At 39.9% G+C, this 25059-nt stretch overlaps 1 protein-coding gene across 11 annotated transcripts in view; it reads left to right on the top strand.

The window, feature by feature from the left end:
* The first annotated feature begins 16008 nt into the window (after positions 1 to 16008).
* Positions 16009 to 25059, top strand: part of Gabra4 (gamma-aminobutyric acid type A receptor alpha4 subunit) — a 78568-nt gene continuing 69517 nt past the window's right edge. For 6 of the 11 annotated variants that reach the window (XM_028780745.1, XM_028780751.1, XM_028780754.1 and 3 more), the window contains exons 1-2: positions 16009 to 16594; positions 17033 to 17151. In XM_028780745.1, the coding sequence (XP_028636578.1) occupies positions 16509 to 16594; positions 17033 to 17151 (205 nt within the window). In that variant the 5' untranslated portion in view covers positions 16009 to 16508. Of the gene's footprint in view, positions 16595 to 17032; positions 17233 to 25059 lie in introns of all 11 variants that reach the window. The other 5 variants (XM_028780746.1, XM_028780747.1, XM_028780744.1 and 2 more) reach the window with 3 other exon arrangements.

A 25059-nucleotide genomic window follows, 5' to 3' on the forward strand; every position in this document is an offset into this window, starting at 1 on the left:
TAGACAAAAGACACAGAATTCTTCCCATATTTACCCAAACAGGATTATTTAAAATTTGCCATTTATTATTACTTTAATCTATAATGCATTTCAAACGTATAAAAATATTGTGGCCAAATATCATCACATAGCATCATACACAGTGTGTTTTTTTTTAAATCAGAATCTAAGGTATAACATTAATAAATCAGTATATGAGAACATGCTTCTGAATGCTGTATTTACATCTCACAGGTCATACATTTCAGATGGAAAATTAATCTGGGGTGCTTCATTGCTTAATCAATGTTTATACAACCATAACTTTAAAGACAGATGAAACAGATAAAAAAGATTGCTAAAATATTGCTTCAGCATCAATCAAAATTCCATGGTCCTTAAGCAACTAATATCTAAAAAACTCACTAGGAATGCAAATTTTCCAATGGCAAAGGTCTTGACTAAGACAGTGGTAAAACAGCAGCATTAGAAACCATGGATGGATGGATGGATGGATGGATGGATGGGAATGATACCAGCTTTGTACCTGCCACAAAGTAAATATAACTATGTTTGCAAACTACTACAGTCAAGAACATACGCTCTGAAGTTATTGTATAAATACACACTTATATAGTCAGTAATTTACCAACACAGGTAATTTCTTATCTCTTAATTTCTTTTCTCAAGAGAAGCATTATCTCTTGATCTTCCTCTTGGTTCCTGGGGAAACCACCCCCTGGAGTGTATGAGCATTGTGTGAAAGAATGTAACATCATACAGAGAAAACTGAGATTCTCAGAGGAGAAGGGAATATTGCATGATCCTCTGTCAATTCATGTTGTTCCTTACTGGAGGTGTAACTCACCTTTCATATTTTTTTTCCATGAAAATTTCAGGAACTTCGGCTGTACACGAATCATTTAGTCCCATTTGCACCCTTGGGACTGATTGACCTGTTATGATTGATCTGTGTGTTGGGACTCAAGTTTTGCTCGTTAAAATATTCCATAAGGACTTTCTGTAATCTGAGACTCCATGTAAGCCGAAGGATCTCATGGAGAATTTTCTACATTATTTTCTTCTTTATCTATTGAACGAAATACTGTTAGAAGTCCAGATACTTCATGAAGAATATATTTTTTCATATGCTAGGCTCACTGATAAGCATGACTTTTTCAACTGAGGAGCAGAACAAAGAGTCCTGGAAGGTGCACTGAAAGAATACTATAACAAAATACCAGGTATTTTCAGGTTTTGAGACAGGGATGATCAGGGCTTCAGGAGACTAACACTGAAATGGTCACGTTCCCTTGGAGGGCTGTTGTGATCCTGTACCAGTAAATAGAGTTGGTGGTTTGTTTGTTTGTTTTTAAATAGGTAATCAGTTCAATTCCCAACCCACATGGTGGCTCACTACCATCCTAAATGTCAGTGTTGGACATATGATGCCTTTTTCTGACTGCAGTTGGCAAAAGACAGAGTTGTACACATATATACTCTGCAGCCAGATAAACCACAGCTAAAATTAAGAAAATCCATTAAAAAAGGTTGGAAACAAAAATGGTACAAATTTGTTCTTCACATTCTGTCTCTCTAATTGATTCTGCAAGAATTTATTTTGAATATTATTTTTCTATTTCAAGATCTTCCTAATGTTCATGTGATTGACTTTCTGTATAAGAATTAATATTAAGGAAATTATAATTTACTGAACTGTGCACATTGATGAAGTCACCATTTTATTCACATCTTTGTGTTTTAATAAAAGCATTAAATGATAAAAAATCTTATAATTAGTTATAAAATAGTGATTATTACACTATTTCCTGCCTTCTTTTCTCCACCGCCCACCCCCACCCCCACCACCCCTTCCAGCTTTTTTCCAGTATTGCTAATAATGTACTGCAGATCCATCTGGAGAATGCAAATATTCTTTTATTCTCTCCTGTCTTTATTACTGAATAAGATCTGAAATCTTCCAACTGAAATTACAACTTCTCTACTTTTATGGTCAAGTTGTAAAACATATAATTTTGTGAATTAACTTCTTGACATAATCTGAACTCTGAGAGCTTTTTGTCAGTTGCCTTAAGCAGGGTACCTGTAATTAAATTCACTACCAAGATCATGTTCTTTTCTTTTCATCGTTTTTGAGAGAGTTATAGTACGTACCAGCTCAGGCTAGTCTTCACCTGGTGGCAGTTCTCCTGTCTCAGCCTCCCAAGGGCTAGGATGATAGGCATACCTGACTTCTTCTTTTACAAAAATAAATAAAATAAATTGATGCTGTTTCAAGCATAGACGTTAAAGCTTAGTAGATGGTATTTGCTATTAATATTGAAAGTTTAAGTATTTTATACATTTAAATTGTATGAATTTAAACTGTAGGATAAAGATGTCACAATTGTGGTATTTTTTTAAAAATATGAGTAACAATATACAATCTGAGAACGTTATATTTACTAAAAAATAAATATATACATATATGCAAGTGCAAAAATTAGTGATAAAAGAGGTCAAGTATTTGACAGAGAGCAAAGAATATCATATGAGATGGTTTGAAGAGAGGAAAGAGAAGTGGCAAGTTATATAATTACATTGTACATTGTAAGAAAAAAAATGATCCCTCAAAATAATCCCTCTGCATCTAGTCTGACAGTCACAATGCCACCAAAACCGTGTTCAGTACTTTAAGCAATAAAAACCTTAGACATTTGAAAGAAACTCCAATTATAAAGTAATGAGGGAAAACATTTTATTTTTCTCAAGAGATAACACTTATAACTTGGCATTCTTTTTATTCTATGCCCTGCCGTGTGTGTGTGTGTGTGTGTGTGTGTGTGTGTGCACATGTCCACTGGACTAGGAATCTGCATATGCCAGGCAAGAGCTGTACCACAGAGCTCATCCTCAGCCATTTTTAAACTTCTTGCTGTTCTCTGAGACAGAACTTCACATATCACAGGCTGACCTCAAATAGGCTGTGTATGCAAAAGGAGTCTGGCCTTGAACTCTTGGTCATCCTCCTGTGCACACTCCCCAAATTATTAGTAAGTACCACTACCCCACCCAGAATTTAATTAAGACGAAACACAAAACAAAAGTGGGCAATCATTTTGTTGTAACCAAATCCCATCCATTCCTCCCATGTTGCAGAGATAATTTTCTTCTAAGTTTTTCAGTGGGATGCACCACTATTGTCACTGGACGAGGAACCTGTAGTTCCCTGTAGTTCAGGAACTTTGTAGTTTAGGCAGCCATTCCTATCAACAGTATTACAAGGGCTAATTGGGCTCCTGAGCTCCATGATTTTCCTCACCAAAACTAAAACAAAGTTTAAAAAATCCTTTCTGGAATTTCCTCATTCTTGATTTCATCATCACAGCTAAAACAGCTTACAATTGTACACTTGATGAATAATTGCATCTATCTATCTATATCTATATCTATATCTATATCTATATCTATATCATCTATATCTATATCATCTGTCTATATCTATATCTATATCCATGTATATAGATACCTGTTATCCATTTTGTTAAGATATAAATGTTTTAAGTGTTAAACCTCCTCAAATTGAACCACACCTATCTTTCTGTCTCCTTGCTCCATTTTTTTTCTCCATTCCCTGGAAGCTTTGTTCTGATTTATTTGTTACTGACTTCAACCTTAATTTCATAGTGGTAAAAAAGAAGTGGTTTGTTATTATCTCATCCTCTTGACACTGGTTTGGTTTGCTTTGTACCCTAGCTGTGGTCAGCTTAGAAATGTTCTGTATCAGCTTAGAAATGTTCTGTATCAATTGAGAACATTATATGCCACACGTATTAGGTCCATATCCCTCCATATCCGTAATAAGTTTATTATTAGTGCTATTGATTATCTTCTATATGTTCTTGATAGTTTTTATCTATTTCCTCATTAGACACTGAGAGGGGTGTGTTAAGATCTCCCACTGAGTTCTGTGACATGATTATAGGTGTCACACACAGAAGTTTGTGTGCTAGGAAGTCTATCTTCCATTTGTAGTTGTTGAAATGTGTAGATGTTTGAAAGGAGAAAGCTTATGGGAGGTCCTTAGAACAACTGGGAGATGGTAGGCATGGCAAGGGTGGGAGAGAGGAGAAGGGAGGAGGTAACGACGTAATTACATTTCAGTCAATTTAAAAGACAAATCCTGTCATTTCCTTTTGTGATGATTCTTCTTGATTGCCAACTGTAGTTATTAAGTATACATCTCAATATGTGGTTAAGTATATTCTCTCAACTGCTGAGGGACAAAATCATGTAGCAGCTTCTCCCAAACTGAAATATTACTTCTAGAAGGAAGTGTAATGACTATTCCTGGTTGTCACCTTGACTATATCTGGCATGAACTACAATCCAGAATTGGAGGGCACATCTGTGATCCAGATCTTGAGGCTGGAAGACACAAGTTTCCGACCTGGATCTTGGCATGGAGATCTTGAGGCATAGTGGGCAGGAAAAGCTTAGGCCCAGGCAAGGACATGCCTTTAATCCCAGGAGACTGAGGCAAGGAGATCTCTGAGTTGAAGGTCAGCTTGGGACAAAGCAAGTTCCAGATCCAGGCGTGGTAGTACACACCTTTAGCCTGGGCCACACTTTCTGCTGGAGACCTACATAAGAACATTGGAAAAAGGAAGATTCACTCTTTTTCAACTTTCTCGCATTTACTTGTCAGCACACTTTTTAGAACCTACGTCTACAGAAGACTGGCTGAAAACAACTAGCCTCGTGAGACTGAGCAACTACTAGACCTACAATTCACAGCTGCCCATTGTTGGGTTAGTTTGACTGCAGACTAAGTCATCACAATAGATTCCCTCAATATAGAGAGACATCCTATAAGTTCTATGACTCTAGAGAATCCTGACTAACACAAGCAAGAAGACAACTCATCTGGCTGAGGCAATAAATGAAATCCACAAGTCTCTGCAAAGTTGAAACTTAAAGATTCACAATCCGGAAACAGTTGCTAAGGAGAGGAGAACGTCCCACCAGTCACCCTCCTGAAATGAGAGTCTTGCATGAAGCTCTGGAGTGATGAGCTGCCCTTTCTGGTGTAGCACCCTTGCTACTCTCACTGTCTTGTGAATGACTCTCGGTCACACCAGTGTAAGAAACCCTAACAAGCCCATTGCTTCTCCCAAGTGCAGTATGGTGGAATCATTACTTTGGCCCGCCACTGGTCTCCTACCTGGAGGCAGTAGACATTTGTTCTTGTCTACCCAGGAAAAGCCATTCAAAAATAACCATGGTGAATATGGATGGTGCTATCTAGTCATACACTGGAGCCCAAATAAAATAAAGGAACAAAAGAGGACACCCACTTTGGACATTCTTTCCCTCTGCTTCCTGGCTTCATGAGCTGACAGTCTTTGCAATTCATTTCCTGCATGATATTGAAGCCATGGACTAAAGTAAATGTTTCTCCCCTCCCAGGTTGTTCAGCCAGTGAATTTAGGCAAGAGTAAGTCTAACTAATACATTGTTAGCCTTTAAAAATTCACATTAAAGATGAATTCACAAAATTAATAATTATAACCTCCAGGTGAGTGTATCTCTTTCTCAATATAAATATCCCTCTTTATTCCTCATATTTCTTACAGATAAATGACTACCTAATTTTAATACAGGAACGACCTGGTAGATACTCTACGTTAACGTTTTGGGTCTTTACATTTAAAGTTTCTTTTTAGTGACAGATACTGGAGCTTTGTTTTCCTACTCAGTGCAGCCACATTTTGCTTTCCCTTGCATTATTTATACTTATATACAATGTGAGAATTGACACATTTGGGTTAAGTCTGACACTTTTTAAAACTTTTTAGCTATTCCACTTATTCTATGCCATTTGGATTTGTTTATTATAGAATTTTGAGTTTTCAAGCAAAACCAAAAAGTGCAAACTTTTTTTTGTAGAACCTTTGGCCAACATATATTGAATGCTTTGTGATGGATAGTCACTATAATTCTAAATCGGACCGTAACCTTTAAAGCCGTGTATTAAAAGTGAGTGACATCATCTGATTTTATGATGCTTTTATATTCATGACATGAGACATATTACAGGGCTCCTAAAACTTATATCTTTAATATTTTATGTGGAAAATTTAACACATTTTCCAATATTTATTTCTGTGATTTTTGTGGGCTTTTTATTCTATCAGAATCAAATGACAATATAATATGTCCAATGCCTTCTCCAAAAATCAGAACAACAGGTTAATGAAATCTCTGCAACTTAAAATTAAAATCTATGGTCACAATTTGATAAACCAAAAGGAAAAAAAAAAGAAAAATGAAAAGAAAAAGAAAACCACACTGCATTGTAAGTCTTGTAAACAACCCAACCTAAGGCATTCCATTCTTAAAAAAATGTTGAAACAAGTTGGGAAAATGGCATTTCATTTCGCCAATCCAGGCAAAATTAGAAGATGTTATCACTCTATGGGTCAATTTGAAAACACATAACACTTCAAATCTGAATGTGCAGGTTTTAAGTACATAATTTTAAAAGAATGATTAGGCGAAAGTACTGAAAATGTATTTTTTTAAGTAAAAGAAGGAAAGAGTGGAAGTACTGAAATTTGGCTGTCAAAAATCTAGAATAGACAGGAATAAAAATTAAATGAGGACATGGTTAGACTTCATCACTTGCTGCTTACCTACTTTAAGATTTAGGTAGATTTGGGCGTTACAGCAGAAGGATCAGTTCTGAACTGAGACCTAGCAGAGGAAACAACATTCTCCTTGATTAGTCAGTGAGTTTTCTGGCCATGGGCTCTTGACTTTGGGTTGGACCACAGTTCCAAGCAGAAAGCTGCTGATACCTCTATGTTGCAGCAGTGACCACATCTTCTCCAGTAGGTCATTATTATAGCTCAAAGGGCTACACTGGGAAATACAGTTAATGCCCTTTCTACCCCAGCAGCCAGCACAACATTTCTGATACTCTAACTTTGTCGTGACTGAGGAAGCTTCCAGTCCAGTTCCTGCTTAAACTGTGTTTTATGGCCAAAGTATATAGTGTCTTCAGTAGTAGGGTCTGGAATTTTACAGTAAAACCTTATTACTGAATTAAAATCTCCTAATAGACATGAAACTTTAGGAACAAACTTATTCTCAGACCTAAGCTCATTCTTAAATCAGAGATCAAAACAGCAGAATAAACCTTTAAAATTACATGTATTTTGGTGATTGTACGTCTATGTTTATGTGTGTGTGTGGGGGGGGGTGTACCAATGTATGTATGAAGAGACCAAAAGACAACTTATAGGATTAGATTCTCTATTTTCTACTATGCAGGGTTGAAGCATGGAGTTCAGGTCACTTTAGGCTTGTTAGCTAGCTTCTTTATCTGCTAAGCCGTTTCACCTGCCTCTCCCCTCCATAAAAACCTTAAAGCTGGTTATTGTTGCAAGCAACGTAATGCCAGCACCTGAGAGGCTAAAACAAGAGAATTGCCGTGAGCAGAAGGCAAGATCCTCTCTGGAAAAAAAATATTGTACAAGGAGTTGAAAACTGTGAATCAAAGCCTCAAATTGTTTTTAATTATAGAAATTTGGGGGAAATAGGGTTTTCCAGTTTTGTTTCAGTTCCCCTTCCAAGTGATGTGGTGCAACAGGGTGGTTTCTATGGTTACATTTGGCTTTGAAGTTGCAAGATGCCAGCAGATATGATATATGCAAGGTCAATACGAATATTTTTCCCTCTCTGAAATCTAATTCCATACTTGCTTTGGTATCTGAGAAGCCAGAAGTATGACAAGTTGCCTTTGGTTTAAGCCCTCTACATAACAGTAGGCTCCTCCCTGATTCATTCCTTACATAGATAAATATGAAATATTTAGGACTTGAACCCTCGAAGAATAAACAAGTCATCATCCTTACTGTGGGAAACCTCAATAGGAAACTATTACGTAAATGATTGGCAGATGTTCTACAACTGTCTATAGCAAAAGATAACAAAACGCTTACCCCGAAGGTCATAGATTCTTAAATGAAGTGCTATGTAAACTACATTGTAATAGATGATATTTTACGGGTAGATAAAACAAGAGGATATCTCTGTGACTAATGACACAGGAGGCTATGTGTATGACTGAAAGATTTACTAGATTCTGAACATTGTCACTAAAAGGAAAAAAAATGCTTGTCTTATCTTTTTGTGTTATAAGACAAATAAAAGTAATGTACAGTTTCATGCTCTCTATGCATCTTATTGTCATTGAACTTTTACCCATTAATTCATTGCTTTCAGTGAATAAGATTTTTCAGCATTGAATTTTTATGGTAAAGAAAATGTACCAGTCTTTTTATGCCGATCCTACTATATTTTTAATATTGTCAATTGTGTTAAAAGGTCTCCTCTGTTCTTAGGCATGACACTCAATCCCTTTAACTCTCTTTTAAATTATGGTAATGCCACTCCATACAGTAGCCACCAGATGGTAATGAAGAGCAGTTTGGCTGCACACAGTACCACTGGGCTCTGTTCAGGCTTCACGAGATTGTGTAGAAGATTAGTTCTGATCACTCTGTTCAATTGATGGCAGGCTGGGTATACCTATGATGCTCAGATTGTTTAGTTTACGTGCCTCTGACTTGTGTGACAGGTTCTGTATCGAGAGAGAGAGAGAGAGAGAGAGAGAGAGAGAGAGGGAGGGAGGGAGGGGGGGGGAGGGAGGGAGGGAGAAAGCAGACAAACGGGCATAAAATAACCCACAACCTCTTTTTCTTAGGAGTTATTTTTATTTAAACATTTGAAATGCCAGAATGCTTGTGTATGCATGTAAACGCCAGGCTGAATAGCTGTTTCATTCTAATTATGTGTATTTATGAAATATTGGTCCCTTCATTCACACTTTAAGCTGATAGAAAAGCATACACTATGTAAATCCTTTCATATGATTGCAGAAAATACAGACTAAGTTCTATGTTTTGCCTTTTGGACCTATTTAGTTGACAAATATACCCAGTCACTGGTGATCTCCCAAAGTTGATAAGGAAGGCCTTTAAGGTTTGGGTGGGTATCTTCATTTTATTGGTGTGTGTGTGTGTGTGTGTGTGATGGGTGTCTACCAATGCACTTGATTTGGAGGTACAGGTGCTCATGACCCACCTGTCTGGGTTCTGGGAATCAAGCTCAGTTCCTTTGCAAAACAGCAAACATTCTTAAACACTGAGCCATCTCTCTAGCCCCCAAGGTAGTATTTCTTTGGGAAAGGTTTAGATCATTTGTTATATTTAAAATATATGCTTTAAAATTGAAGTAGTTAAGTAATTATGTTAAAAATAATTTTCTTCTATTTGGTAGCAGTTTTTATTTTCCAAGGTTTTATAATACAGGTGCAGTATTTGATAAAAAATATTGAAAGAGACCAACTTAAAATATGGTAACTAATTTAGTATATTTGATATTTATGCATGCTCCTGTCATGTATAAATATGTCATGACTATTTCACAAAATTCATCAGTTAAAGACAAATAAGAAGATAATCTGTTATAAGTGTCAAGGCTCTTTAGAAACTTAGCATCCATCTTTGGAACAAATCATTGACACTTGAAAAGCAGGAAAATATATAATTTAACTAAAACATCAAAATATTAGGAGAACCTAAAATGTTAGATGAATATTTAACCTGCTATTCCTGTATTATCTATGCCACCATTCTCCAAAGAATTAGAAGCAGTAGGGTATAGATAATCTATTATCTATCATCTTACACTTATCCATACACATTTAAAATTACTTATTTTTTTTTTTATGAATGGTATGAGTCTGAGTATGCTGGGGCACAAATAGACTAGAAGGTGTTGGAACCATCAAATTGCAAGGAGTTGAAAAATCACCCAATGTGGATTCTGGGAATAGAACCCAGGTCCTCAGCAAGAGCAGTAAGTTCTCTTAACCACTAGGCTACCTCTCCTCTCCAGCCCCATGCATCCACTTTGAAGAACTGACTCCAGTCAGACATAGAGGTACACATCTTTAATCACAGCACGCAAGAGACAGCGGGTGGGTTTCTAAGAATCCAAGGGCATTGTGATCCAGGTCAAACTGGCAACAGATACACAGTGAGATTCTCTCTCAACAATAACAGAACTAACAAATGAGCTGGAAAAGCCTAAGATGAACTATATGTGCTGGGTGCTTGATCGTCTAAGGAAAAAAAGTAATATTGCAACCCAAGACTACAGCAGAATCCCTTTTCCAGGGCAGTTAGTCGTTGTCTGCAGAGGTCTCCAAACCACTGGATGAGACACAGCCACAGCATGAAAAGTAATCTTATTTATTCAGTGTCTGATGAGTTTAGTTTTAATCTTATCGCATGAGATTGGACTCATTCAGGGTGACACGGCTGTAGAATAACTTTAATTTTACCTATTAAAAACAACATTTTGTAGAAACATGTAGAGTATTTTACCAGATATATGTATACAGTGATTTTGCCCAGTTGACATCACAGTACTCATTAAATGGTCTTTAGGGTTTTGTTTTGTTTTCCCTTGTGGAATGACGTGGGCTTCTAAAACATGTATAGGGTCATAGCTACACGTCAAAGACAGTCACCGAATATCTCTCAGTATTTTTATCTTTATGAATCCTCTTTTCACAAATCTGTTAAACATTATAACTTGCTTTGACCAATAAAAAGATCCTCTGTATTTTGAAGATTTTTGTTAAGAAGTCTCTTGCTTCAGCGTAGCTATTTGGGAAAGGCAGACAGTATCTAAGGAGTCTCACTATCCTGAGACCACCATCTCGTAAGGAAGTCCAAGCTAACTAAGGCAAGAGAGAGAGACAGAGAAGGAGACGCAACTAGCAATCGAGCTCTCCCCCATTGTTTCAGATAGTCCAGCTAGGTGTCTGTCGTATAAATCTAAAGCAGTGTCTTACTCCCCGAACAGGCATAGGTCAGTCTCACTGTAGCAGCATCCATGGAGAATTGCTATAGCCGCACTACAAACCATTGTTTTAATACAGCAAGTTTTATATTGCATATGGACAGTTGTTCAAAACAAAAACTAACACAAACAACAACAACAACAAAAACCAAAACAAAAACCAAAGCAAAAAGCAACAGCAAAGTCCCAGGAAATCTTCAACATCCTCATCCTTACGACTGTGGCTGGAAAATGTTGACCTCTTCCTTATTTCCTTCAGATATTTTCTCACTGAAACAAGGCATTGCACAGTCTAAGCAACGATCCTGGCTTTTACTCTATTCATTCCTTCTTTTCATGGATACTAGCTATCTAAAATTTTGTGGATTTTCTCTTCATGCAAATTCGCTCAAGTGGCTAGATGTGTGCCTGTGAACAATTCACAGTGTTATCTTTTACTTTGTCCATTTTAAATGATTATCTTCCCGAAAGTATTTTTTCTGTTTCTTATTTTTGCATACATTGTGTCAAATATCTCTGGACAGATGAATGGGTTCATAGACAGGTAGACGGATCTTATTTCCTTCATTTTAATTGCCACAGAAGTCTAATGTTTGGGGTAAGCATGCTCCCCGAAAGTTGTATGGTCCCTAGCGTTGTGAGCATGGCAGAGCCTTTAAAAGGTAGGAGCTGACTCGAAGACATACGTTGTTATTTGAGGCATCATTTTCCCAAAGGGATCCAGGTGGTTCTTACAAGAATCTGGTAAGTTATCATGGTGATGTGATGAGAAAAAAATAGAGTAAGTCTGGCTTGTCCTTGTTTTGTTTTGACTTCCTGTCTCAGCATGTGACCTGCCTCTGTCATAAACTCCCATCAGGATACCACTCACCCACCTTGTGATCAAGTAGTATCCTAACTAGAGCCAAAGCTATGCTGTCCTGGGTATAAGCTTCCAAAACTCTGAGCTACATAACGAAGCCTGAGATACTTTGGTATGGCTAAATTAAAGTGAAACAGTGAAGGACATAGAGTTATGTCACAGCACTCTATGTCTGCATGGAATTCCTCATTCACTTCCTCATGGAATATTGATTTCTTTATAATTTTCTGCTATAACAATTAAAAACACTCCCCGTGTTTCCTTATACAAAAGTTTGGAGTGCTTTAATAGTCTTTGAAATAGTCATGAGGTTTCTTACTACACACAGCATTGTACTTATTATATAGAAATTGGTAACAACTTCAATGTTTTTTAGGATCTGTGGATGATGCTTAAAATTTTTTCCCCACTAGCTACTGCCATTTTACACTAAGTAATTACATAACTTGATAATTGATTTCTTTAGAAACTTGGATATATATATATACATATATATATATGTATATATATATATTCACATGAATGTATTAACAGAGTTAAGAGAGTATTTATTCTAGTACTCAGAACTCTATAGGAACTTTATAGAATAGTTATACATAAATAATTATGAACTTTTGGAGGTGTTTCTGTGGTGGTTTTAATGAGAATTCCTCCATGGACTCTAGCATTTGAACAGTTGGTTCCCAGTTGGAGGTGACTGGGATGTTTTGGAGGAAGTAAGTCACTGGAGGTGACTTTAAGAGTCTAAAGACATGCCATTTTCAGTTGTTTTATGAGGATCAAGATGTGAGCTCTGAACTTGTGGCTCCAGCTAACATACCCCTGCTTTGCCACTATAGACTCTAAGCCCCTGGAATTGTATTGCAAATAAACTCAACCTTCTGTAAACTGCCCTGGTCATGGTGTTTTAGAAGGGTAATCAGTAAGACTTCTGTACTCACTGTGAATCCATTTAATTACTCAAATTCTAAGAAAATAATTGTCTGTTATTAACTACTTACAAAGTAGCAGACATTTTGGTGATTCCTCTCTCCAGTTCACTGATGTCTTACTTAGGGTTTGTATTACTGCACAAAACATCATGACCAAGGAGCAAGTTGGGGAGGAAAGGGTTTATTCAGCCTATACTTCCTTCCACATAGCTGTTCATCACCAAAGGAAGTCAGGACAGGAACTCACACAAGACAGAAACTTGGAAGCAGGAGCTGGTGCAGGAGCCATGGAAGGGTGCTACTTACTGGATCGCTTCCTCTGGCTTGCTCAGCTTGTTGTCTTATAGAACCCAGGACTACCAGCCCAGGGATGGCATCACCCACAATGGGCCCTCCACCCTTGATCGCTAATTGAGAAAATGCCTTACAGCTGGATTTCATGGAGGCAGTTCCTCAAGGGAGGCTCCTTTCTTTGTGATAACTCCAGCTTGTGTCAAGTTGACACACAAAACCAGACAGTGCAATTGGCCTTTAAAATGTATTCTTCATTTTCCTTAGAAACCATCAGATTTTCAAATAAATCAAAAGTTTGTATTGGAAATAGAGCATTTCCTATGTTACTGTGGGATTTTAGAGACAATTAAGTTCAAAATCAAAGTGTCGGTGACTAACTCAATTACAGATAAATATACAAAATATTTAGTAATTAAAAATCTCTAAGAATGTTGACTTTGTGAATTTTGCGAACAGATATATTATTCAGATAAGATGCAAACACCGTCCAAATTTTAACTTCTTTTTCAAATAATCATACTAAAACAACTAAATCTGTGACAAGTATATGACAAAAATAATTGCTAGGACAATAGTAACCATTGATATCGTGAAATGCTTATGGATGTAGATTCTGTTAAGATACCCAGAGTAGGGGAAGGTCCTACACTGTGGCTGAGACTCGACACACTCACTATAGAAATCACCAGGGATTGAACTACCAAATAATCTAGGAATCCCACTGCTGGCTAACAGCAACTATAGTAATAATACAGTCTGCTGAGAGCATTGTATTTCTTATATACAATGTATGGAGAATTCACATGACATTATTTCCACGGCATGTTTGCGGGGATTCCTTGATTGTTTTCCTAAAGGAGAGAGGTTGGTTTTCACCAGAATTAGTAAGGCAGATCTCAACGGGGATGAGATTAGCTGAAATATCCAACAAAGGGAGAAAGAACCTGTAGAGACCATATCCAGAGGTTAGGCACTGCCCCAGGTAGAGGAATGGGGCCACCTACCTTTCTCAAAAACTTTAACTCAGAATTGCTCCTGTCTAAAGGAAATACAGAGACAAAGAGTGGAGCAGAGACTGAAGGAAAGGCCATCCAGAGACAGCCCCACCTGCAGATCCATCCCATCTGCAGACACCAAACCCAGTCACTATTGCTAATGCCAAGAAGTGCAAGCTGACAGGAGCCTGTTATAATTGTCTCCTGAGAGGTTCTGCCAGAGCCTTACTGATACAGATGCGGATGCTTGCAGCCAACCATTGGACAGAGCATGGGGACCCCAATAGAGGAGATAGGGCACGGACTGAAGGAGCTGAAGGGGTTCGCAACCCCATAGGAAGAACAACAATATCAACAAACCAGACCCCCAGAGCTCCCAGGGACTAAACCACCAATCAAAGTATGCACATGGAGGGACCCTGGCTCCAGCTGCATATGTAGCAGAAGATGGCCTTAACTGCATCAGTAGGAGGGGAGGCTCTTGGTTCTATGAAGGTTTGATGCGTAGGGGAATGCTAGGGCAGTGAGTGAGTGGGTGAGTGGGTGGGTGGGTGGGTGGGTGGGGGAAGCAACCTCACAGAAGTAAGGGGATAGGAGTTGGGATAGGGGGTTTTCTGAGGGGAACCCAGGAAGTGGGATAACATTTGAAATATAAATAAATCCAATAAAAAATTTAAAAGGCAGATCTCTGACTAAGGAAGGCACCAATTATTTGTCCAGTCATAGTTATTGATATGCTGTACACCCTGTGTTGTAACAAGAGATAAACACGAGAATGGCAAACAGCCAGCCTGAGACTCCCGATTACAGTCCATAGGAGAAGAATATCAGAGATGGAACTATGGGGGTCTAGTGAGTTCCACAGGACAGCAATTCAAAATGCAGACTCCTACAGGAGCTCACAGCTCTCCACTTTATAGACACTGTATGCCTTCCTTTGGAGAGAAAAATATTAAGAGATTGAATTAGATAAGGAAATCCCCCCCAGAACTCTTTTCTAACTTTTCCATGTTAGCATCCCACTAGTCATAAAAATTTGAACAAGTCATTAGTGTTCTAAGCAGAATGCAATCGTATGGACATTACTTAGGCCATTGACACATATCATATGGAAACAATACAGTGCATCATATTAAAGGAAAAGGACACACACACCCCAATAATTAGTAATTGTTGTTTTTTTAAAAGGCCTATTCCAAGTATTTGTTTTTATTCCATAAAACAAACCCTGCTTAGGGTTCTCTTTCAAGTTGTGAAGGAAACCACCTCTCTGTCTCTGTCTCTCTGTCTGTCTGAATCTCTCTTTCTCTGTCTCCCTGTCTGTCTCTGTCTCTGCCTCTGTCTCTCTCCCCCTCTCTCCCTCCCTTTCTCCTTTCCGTCCTCACTCTCTGATATTCTTTTCCTCCATCCCCCACCCCTCTCACTTCCTCCTTCCCCTCATCTTTCTCTCCATACTTCCAAGCCCCCCAGGCCCCTCTTTCTCTCTCTTCTTTTCTCCAGCCAATCCCTCCACCTTAACCTCATACAGCTGTCAACTTCTGGAATTCAGTCAGTTCCAATCTGAAGGGGAAGTGTTTCAAGAGGTAGCAGGTCTGTATGCCCCTAGTTCCTGGGTAGAGTTGCAAGGGGTGGGGTGGGGGGTGGGACATAAGTGCGTTGAGTGGGGTAGGGCAAAGAAAGAAAATCTTTAAAACACTCTCCACAGATACCTTGACAGCATTCTCCATAACTGTCCAACAATTTGGCAAAAAGTCCGCCCAGGTTAGTAGAAAGAATCTCCCCTTCCCTTAGTTGCCAGGCCACCCAGTGTCCTGCCCCTTTCCCTCTCCCCCCACCCGCCCCCAAACGCGAGGTCCCAGAGGCTGTGGTACCCAAAAGAGTTCTCGCCTCTTTGCCAATACCTCCCACCGCCACGCCCCGCAATGCCTCTCATCCCGCCCTTTCTCCACCTACATTCTCCGCAGTGGGCACGGGCAAGTCCTCAAACAACCTATGAGAAAGGCGCTTCATTGTTTCCAGCAAAAACCCTCGTGAAGGGAGGGAGAGCAGCAGAAAGAAGAGAAGTCAGCTCAGGCCAGTGGCAGGGGACCCACTTGGGGTTGTGGAATCTCTGACCTGGAGCAGGGATCAAGGACCGTGGGTAGCATCCCCTGAGTTACAGGTTGGAACAAACTTGCCTAGCTTCGCGTGGCAGGAGCTCCCAAGTTCACCGGCGAGCAACGCTTGCAGGCTCGACAAGGTGCGGAGCTGAGCGCTGGGCTCCTGCTCGCACTGGGCGCGAGCGGCGAGGGAGGGGGCGGGCGCGCAGGTCCCGCCTCCCCTGGCCGCGTGCACACACACGCCCACCGCGGCTAGGCTGGAGGAGCGCGGGCGAGTGTGAGCGCGGGCGAGTGTGAGCGCGAGTGTGCGCACGCCGCGGGAGCCACTCTGCCCTCTCCTCGCACCCTGCACAGGGCATCTCGAGAGGCTGGAAACGTGAACAGGCTTAAAGTATGGCATGTTGCGAAGATGGTTTCTGTCCAGAAGGTACCCGCGATCGCGCTGTGCTCCGGGGTCAGCCTTGCCCTCCTGCACTTGCTGTGCTTGGCGGCATGGTGAGTTCGGCTGGGGGCGGGGGGAGTCGTAGCATAGGGGGTGCATGGGGAAGGTGGGCCAGTGTCCAGATCCACGGCACCCCTCTAGCCACTCTTCTTTCCCCGAGTGAGCCAGATCTTTCCGTCTTCAGTGCCATATGGGCTGAAGCCAAGCTTTCCTTTGACCGAGTAGACTCAGAGACCACTGGGAAGTCGGGGGCAGGAAGCGCGGGTACTGGGGTACGTGCTTCCTGAGGGTACTTGCAGTCTGGGGGGGGGGGTGCCTGCTGCCCAGGGATGCTCTTTTCCTGATCATTTTGGTTCTCTACTTCCCAACCCCCAACCCTCCTTTAGCTTAAGGCCAGCGACTCTTTCCCTAGAAGGCAACCCTTTTCCACCTGTTCTCAGATCCATTCTTAAAATAGTCTTTTCCACCCCTTATTATGTTTGCACTTGCAGTTTAAACGAATCCCCAGGACAGAACTCAAAGGACGACAAATTGTGCCCGGAAAATTTTACCCGTATCCTGGACAGTTTGCTGGATGGTTATGACAACAGGCTGCGTCCTGGATTTGGGGGTACGGATTGTTTCAAAACATGCAAGTGTGCTCTGTCTGTCCGTCTCTGGTCTGCCTGTCTATTTGTGGAAATATCATTAGGTATGCCTCACGTGCAAAAATGAAAACCAGTCATTCTCTCGAGCGCCTCCCCCCTTTCTCTCTTCCTCTCCTCAGTGAGACCTATGACAAGAAGACCGCCTCCACCCGTACTTTCCCATCTCCCCACCCCCTCAGGAGCTTGGCCTCCCCCACACTAATTACCTCTTGAGACCTGACTGCAGGGTGGGGGAGGCTGGGAAGTCAAAAATGAACTCAGAGCTGCTGCCCCGTGGTTGCTTGGCTTCTCAGAGCCTGAGCATAGATTTTCCTTGAATCTGTTCACTTTGCCCGGGTCCATTGTTGCACCAGAAGCAGCTGGCCTCGGGTCTTCTCCTCCCATGTGTCCCTGCCTCTGCCAAAGGTTCACCCTGTGTTCTACCTAGGATAGGAATCTAGGGCACAGATCTGAAGCTAGCTGCTCTGCTGGGGAGCCCTGTCCTTTCCAGCTTTCTTCTCGCTTTCTTTGAGGAGCTGGGTCTTTGGCCTTTCTCATCTAATGTTTCAGAAGTGATTGGCTTTCTTTCCTCCTTCGATCCATACCTGTAGAACACACAGTAGAGAGACACATTCACAGCACCCGTTTGTGCTCATACCACATCTCCTTTGTATATTCAACGGGTATCTATATGGCAAGCTTGCTGCTAGGCGCTGGGTACATTAAAACCAGAAAGTTCTCGTCCTCAATCGAGCCTAGCAGTCCTGTTCATCAGGGAGCCACGACTGGATAAGACCCTACTTGGCTTGGTTCACTCTTCTGAATGCAAAGTCCTGCTCTTTCTTCTGTAAATGAGTTACACCAGAGGACCTCAGAATTAAAGTAACCCAAGTTCTCAAACTGATAAGAATGGTAACAGTGACAACCATTATTAGTGTGTCTATTTAATTTCAACTAGATTGGCATTTTGTATACATTACTCTTAATTCTCAGGGTAACTCCAAGAAAAAGCTGTTGCTGTCCCCATTTGGCAGGTTTGGAAAGTTAGGCTGGTTCAACTTATTTATGGACTGGTTCAATTTATGGACTTGAAACCCCACCCCCCACCCCCGGGTGGCATTTTATACTCATAGGACAATGCTAGTAGATTGACTTGATGTCCTACATTGGATGATGTGATGAGTAAAAGATGAGCTTAAAGCATGGGGGCAGGGCTCTCTGCCTCCAGCTGAGGCAGTGGAGGAGGGAGAGAGTGGGAGAACAGATAAAATAGGATCCTGGAGTGGGGAACACATGGGATATGAGAAGGAATGTGGACGGAGGAAGAGTCATGGAGTAAAGTAGACTTGGCTAGACTGGGGTGAGGACAAGACAGAGGAGGACGCAGAGAGGTTTCCCACAGGGCACATAGCACACTAGTGAGAGGCTGAGATCTGGTCTCCAGGATTCCAATTCATTTCTTTGCTGGGCTTTTTTTAGGGGGGTGCGGGGGTAGGGGGAGCCAGGGTTGCGAAACTCTATAAAGTAGTAAGGTGATTCCTTTGGTGTCTGTGCATTGCCAGTGAGAAAGATGGATGGGAAAGATGGAAGTTTCTCCCCGCTCTTGTTCCCCCGTTGTTTCTCCAGGTATAGGTTGCCCACACTACCTTTGCTTTCATGCAAATCTGAAGAGAGACTTCATTAGAGAAGTGAATCATTTGTCAAAGTGTGAGCTCTCATAAGTGACTAGGAAATTATCATTTTAGATCAAAAATAGTTTTGTGGAGAACGTTCTAGATCACGTGATACCACTTGACTCCGTAGAATGTCAATAAAAGAAGCTTTATCTTCCCAGAAGGGTTTTTAAACTCACATCTTAAATACAAAAGTAAGGAAAATATAACTCATATGTACCTTAAATATTCATAAACGAAAGCACAATTTATAGCTGGTTCTGTATGACTTTATTAGTAAGTGTTGAAAGTAAAAATATGTTCTCTTGGCCGTAAGACAACTTATTTAAAAAAAGAAGAAAGGAATCTGCTGTATAGAAGCATTTTTACCATGTACTCTCTCCCATAACACTGGGTAGACCCTAATATGAAGATTCTGGTCAACTATAATGCGGCTAAGTGTCTAGAGGCCGTTATCTTATTTGACATTACTGAGTGATCTGCCTTATTCACCTGGTCACCGCTATAAGCCATCATGGGGCAGCATTGCAGTTATCCTACTTTGAGAGTTAGTGGACAATTAATTACTAACAAGTTACCATAAAAACACAGTCTAAGGGATGTTTTCACTCTGCTCATAGATATCTGTGGTGAGATGACTGGCTGTTCAGAAATAGGCCACTCTTTTTAAGCACATAGTCTTCCAAATGTGACAGAAGGATGACACTTATCACCTGCAGGACATGGATTATCTGTTTACGTGGAAGTTCTATTGTGAACTGTTGAAAAATAAAAGGAACCATTACTGTTACCAGGTAAATTTATATGCCACGACTTTCATCCCTTCTGTGGCTTGACATTTTATACTTTGCGGAAAGTTTGGCATTTAAAAATAAGACGAAAACCATTCAGATTTTGACCACGGCACACTATAAATATGGATTGGCTTCCTGCTTCCTTTAATCCCATTTCTGCTCTTTGTGGGATATTTACCTTTTATCTGTTTATACAACTTAGCCGGGTTCAATTTAAAATAAAGCTAAAAGTAAAGATGTGAATTGCAACGGGATGGTTTGTGACTACACAGTCGGCCAGGCAGAGGTTGGAATAGATTTGGAAACCAAATTATGTATTTTTAACTCAGCAGCACAGCTTGCCGTGGGGAGATAAAGGGAGCTGGAATGGTTCTCTTCTCTCCATCCCTCCAGGAATCCTCTCTCTCATCTTCTCTTTCTACTGTTTTTTTTGGGGGGCGAGGGGAAAGGTGAGCAGAGCAGGCCAGTAGAGAGAAGCTGGAATGGACTTCTGAAGGGCAGAAGCCTTTCAGTTTCTGATGAGTCAGTTCCTATCATGCTGATGTAGCTTGTTCCTGCTTAGAAGTGGCACCCACATTGACTTTGTCACAGAGGAACTAGAAAGTCGTTCTTTCTGCCTCTTGTTCACTTTGAACACAGTTGTATGGCTTCATAAAACTAAGTAGCGAACCACAGAAAGATAGTTTAGGAATCCTGCCTTTCCCTATTTTCTACTTATCTAAGGCACTCTTGCAGTCTTGGGGACATATAATCTCAAACAATCAATATTATATATATATATATGTATATGTATATATAATTTATATAATATATAAATATAGATGGTTGCTTTAGATCCTCTTCCATAACCTTTCTGATATGGAAACAGAAGACTTCCATTAGTTTCACAAGGCTGCTCATTAGTGTAGCAGCGCTTCGTATCACTGGAATGCATCAGGGTCTTAAATGATAAGATTGTTTTAGAAACACAGAGATGCTTAAGGCAAGCATGATCCCTCTGCTGGAGAAGAGGCTGAAAGAACTCCTATAGAATTGTCCACAACAGCCAAGGCTAATAATTGACAAAGTCACAGCTCACATCACATCTTCCAATCTTTAGGCAAGACAGCTGATGGATATGTCCATTTTTGAGGTATCCTCACAAGTGCTATGTAACAAGAGTCAGTTGTCCCGAACATAACTCTTATTACTTGGTTAAGGATAAATAAGCAGTTATACAATCCTAAAGAGAAAAATAATAGCTTTTAAAATGGAGGATAAAACGTGGAAAACTTGTATTCATTTGGGTGAACTTGGTCGATTTCTCTGACGCAAACCTAATTGTTCTTACGAGGTTTTCAGATGATCTGTGTCTCCATCTAAAAGCTCCTGTGTCATGTGCTAGCTTTATTTAATTGAATGTCAAACCATGATTAATAATCATACATCAAATTAATATTTTAAGTAGAGGAACAGAAAGAGAAAGTGACATTCCCAGAGTCACTGATTGATTCATTTGTTATACCAGTGTGAAGATACAGTGTTATGTAGAAGGAGTAACATGGAGGTGTTAAGACAGTATTTGGAATCAAAACTGTCTATCATGGACTTTACCTCTAAGCAATAGAAAGAGATAAAGGTAGCAAAGATCAGACAAGCAAATGATAATATGGCTGAACAATCTAGGAGCATCAAAACAGAAAGTAAGAAAGGAATCTAGTCTACAAAGAAATGATAGCCAAGCAAATCTTTCAAGTTAATAGCAAAAGGTGACAGGAAGGAAAGAGAAAACTTATCAACAGACAAACAACCAACAAAGCCAAATGCACTCAACAAGCAGACAAACACAAGAAATAAAATATGAATAAATAGACAATGGATTGGTGTGCTTATGAGAATCAGAGGTACCTGGTGCCCTTCTTGTTCTAAAGTAGTGCCAGGATTATTACGGTATTAGGTAGGAATGGTAAGCAAAAGTCAGGTCATAAAAGATCTGTGGGGGGAGTCTATAAAGTATTCAGGATGAGTCTCTTAGTAAACTTGGGAGCCAGTGGGTTTCATTAGGTAAGGCATTAACTTACTGTGAAAGGGCCCGCCTAGGTGATAAGTGAAGCAAGGTTTAGGAGCAGAGGAGACCACGTGGCATGTAGTGCAGCTTTTGTGTTTCAGGGGTGTACTGTCATCGTTGTTGTCATCTTCATTCTGTGGATGGTCATATGAAATGACGCAGATGTAGGAAGGATGGACATAAACGGACCAAGATGATATATTTTGGGGATTTTGAGTCAACAAAAATGATGACATATATTTAATATGAATGATCAAGGGAAGTAAAATTAGCTCCATGATTTCTATTCTGAGAAACTGAACAAGTGTGTTTAAAGTTAAAGGGGAGTGTCCAAGTTTCCCCCCAAGCTCACTTGCTCGTAGAAGAGACAGGAAATTAGAGCACAAAACGAGTGAGCTATGGAGTGTGCTGTGTGCCTGGTGTCATTGAACGTACAGCACAGGGGTGGGGGTGGTTTAAATTCCACAGTTAGGGAGGCTTCGTTAATAAAGTGGTACCTGAACAGTGATCACAGAGGCATGAGAACAGGGGGCACATTTGGGGTGAAGTATTCTGGTGAGCAAGAGCTCTAGGGGCAATCCTGCAAAGCCTGCAAGTCAGGGCTGGTGCAGTGCAGATGAAAGTCCTGAGGAAGAAAGGGCCATACCAAAGAAGAGGTTCTACAAAGCTCTGTAGGCAGACATGTAGACTTTGCTTTTATTCTGAGTCATGCTGGATACGATTGGGAAGATCATATTAGAGGCACATCCTGAATTGGAGACTTCTGAAAAGGCTAGTTAGGGATATTGTGTTAAGAACAGAAAGAAGTAGGAATGGTTTGGAATTTTTTACACTCACTCAGGCAGGAGATGATTAACACTTCGACCAAGCAAGTGACAGAGTAATCTGTTGATTTCTAAGACTTGGTCGTCTTCTGCCTACGTTTTGTCTTTTATAATGCAGGGTTTGTGACAAATGAAAGAAATGAGACTGAGTAAAATTTTGGCTTAAATGTCTAAAGGAATACCATTGTCAGTATGATAGTAGAAGCCCTTTAGAGGGGTGGATTAATGATTTGCACGTGCATACACTAAAGTCACGATTCCTATATACCAAAGAGAGTATCTTGTAGCTGAAGAGAAATACATATGTCAACACACATGGTATGATGTCTTAAGACCAAAGAAGTTGAAGAGATTAAAGATGAGACAGAAATGCACAAATACTTATCTTTGAGCTCTGATGGCTCCAATGTTAGCAGGCATGGAACTAGAAGGAAGTTTGAGCAGAAGTATTCTGTGGTGTGATAGGAAAATAAGAGTGCTTGTGTGATTTAGGAAAGATGTTAGTTGCCAACAGACAGATCAAGAGAGAGATGGGCTTAAATTGACCACTAGATTTGGCGGTAAGAGGTAGATGACTTTGATAAATATCAGTTTTGATGCATGGTGGGCATGGGTTAGTGTGTGTGTGTGTGTGTGTGTGTGTGTGTGTGTGTGTGTGAGAGAGAGAGAGAGAGAGAGAGAGAGAGAGAGAGAGAGAGAGAGATATTACTTGAAGGCATATGCATTTGTTCTAATGAATAGAGAAATGGTGTAGATAGAATCAAATGACCATTTTTTGAAATAATTTTTCATAGTTATTTATGACAAAAGATATACTCACTGATTGTGACTTTGAGGGTGTAGGCTAAATACAGAATATAAGATATTAGTGTGTTTCATGAACTAAAACTTTGTTTTTAAAATGAGAGAAAACAGCTTTTAAAGTTGGTGAGAACACTGGAATTGCTAGGGGAAAACACATGGTTCTGACAAAAATTTCAATGAATCAGAGTACAGCAGAGGAGGGAGGGGACAGGAAGGGAACATTTGGGGCAGTTTGTACTGAATTTTTCCCCCAGAAATATAAATGTGGGAAGGATATTTTTAAGTAATATAGAAATAAATATTTGGAATTTTCTTAGGGTTTTACAGCTGTGAACAGACACCATGACCAAGGCAACTCTTACAAGGACATCATTTAGTTGGGGCTGGCTTACAGGTTCAGAGGTTGAGTCTGTTCTCATCAAGGGATAAGCATGGCAGTGTCTAAGCAGGTGTGGTTCAGGAGAGAGAGAGTTCTGCTTCTTCATCTGAAGGCTGCAAGGAGAATACTGATTTCCAGGCAGCTAGGATGAGGATCTTGAAGCCCACACCCACAGTGATACATCTACTCCAAAAGGCCCACACTGCCTAATAGTGCCACTCTCTGGGCCGAGTATATACAAACTATCACAATTGAACGTATTTTTTAAGATTAAAAATATCAATTGTTTGTGTACTATTGGTAATGAAAGATGCTTCCTGGAATGGAAAGCAGGAGCCTGTGGAAGAAAGGTCACTTTACCCAAGTTTATAAGAAAACAAACATGCTCTCACATATAAATTTTTCTTTGGAATAAGAATGTACTAATACATTTAGTATGTCCTGAAACAAACTGTGTCAAATATAGATAATAGGATATTAAGAAATTGTTGTGGTTCTAGGTAAAGCTTCAGTGAGTCTTCAGATTTTATATAAAAAACATTTTAGCTTACATTTGTATATCGTTAAATATTGTTGCTTTCTATTCTAGGACCTTTTGAATATATTTTTAGATGTCTTAGGTACACATGATGATGTTTGTTTAATAATACATTTCCACTATAACCCACATATAACTTTCTTTTCATCCCTCCACTCATTTATTCATTAAAACAAACTTACCATACTCACCGAACACCATCCAGCCTAAAGAGCAGACCCTAATATCAACTGGTAGTTTGCTACTCATTTCTTCAATCCTACCCTCATATTTATCCTCTTCCCTTCTCTATTGTCCCATTGCTCTATTCCAAGCCTTTTTCTAATGAGTGTTTTACATTATCTTTATTTTTACGGTATATTTAAAGCATGTAGCTGCCTTTAATTTGCTATATATAAACTTTTGCCATGCTTTAGACTTGATGATGCATTGCTAAGCTTCATTCTTTTTGTTGCCTAGTGCTATTGATTCTTCCTTTGCTTGTTATGTGATGTTCGTGTTGCATAAGAACTGGCTTACTTGTCTGCTCTGTTGGCAGTGGGTCTTTTGCTTGTTTCCCAGATTGTATTCCTGTGAATATTCTGGCCCAAATTCCCTGCTGTAAATGTGCAAGAGTTTCTTTTGCGTATATATCAAGGAGTGGTTTATTCTGGCTCTTAGTGTAAGTGGGAGTTCAACTTGAAGATATAATGCCAAACTGTTTCTCCATGGTGAGTTTACAAAATGAAACTCCCTTTTACAATGAACAAAAATTCTGGATCCAAATATACTTTAGCACTTGGGGGTGGGGGGAGAGAGAGAGAGAGAGAGAGAAAGAGAGAGAGAGAGAGAGA

Source organism: Grammomys surdaster, unplaced genomic scaffold (genome assembly GCF_004785775.1).
Source record: "Grammomys surdaster isolate TR1022 unplaced genomic scaffold, NIH_TR_1.0 372, whole genome shotgun sequence".
NCBI lineage: Eukaryota > Metazoa > Chordata > Mammalia > Rodentia > Muridae > Grammomys > Grammomys surdaster.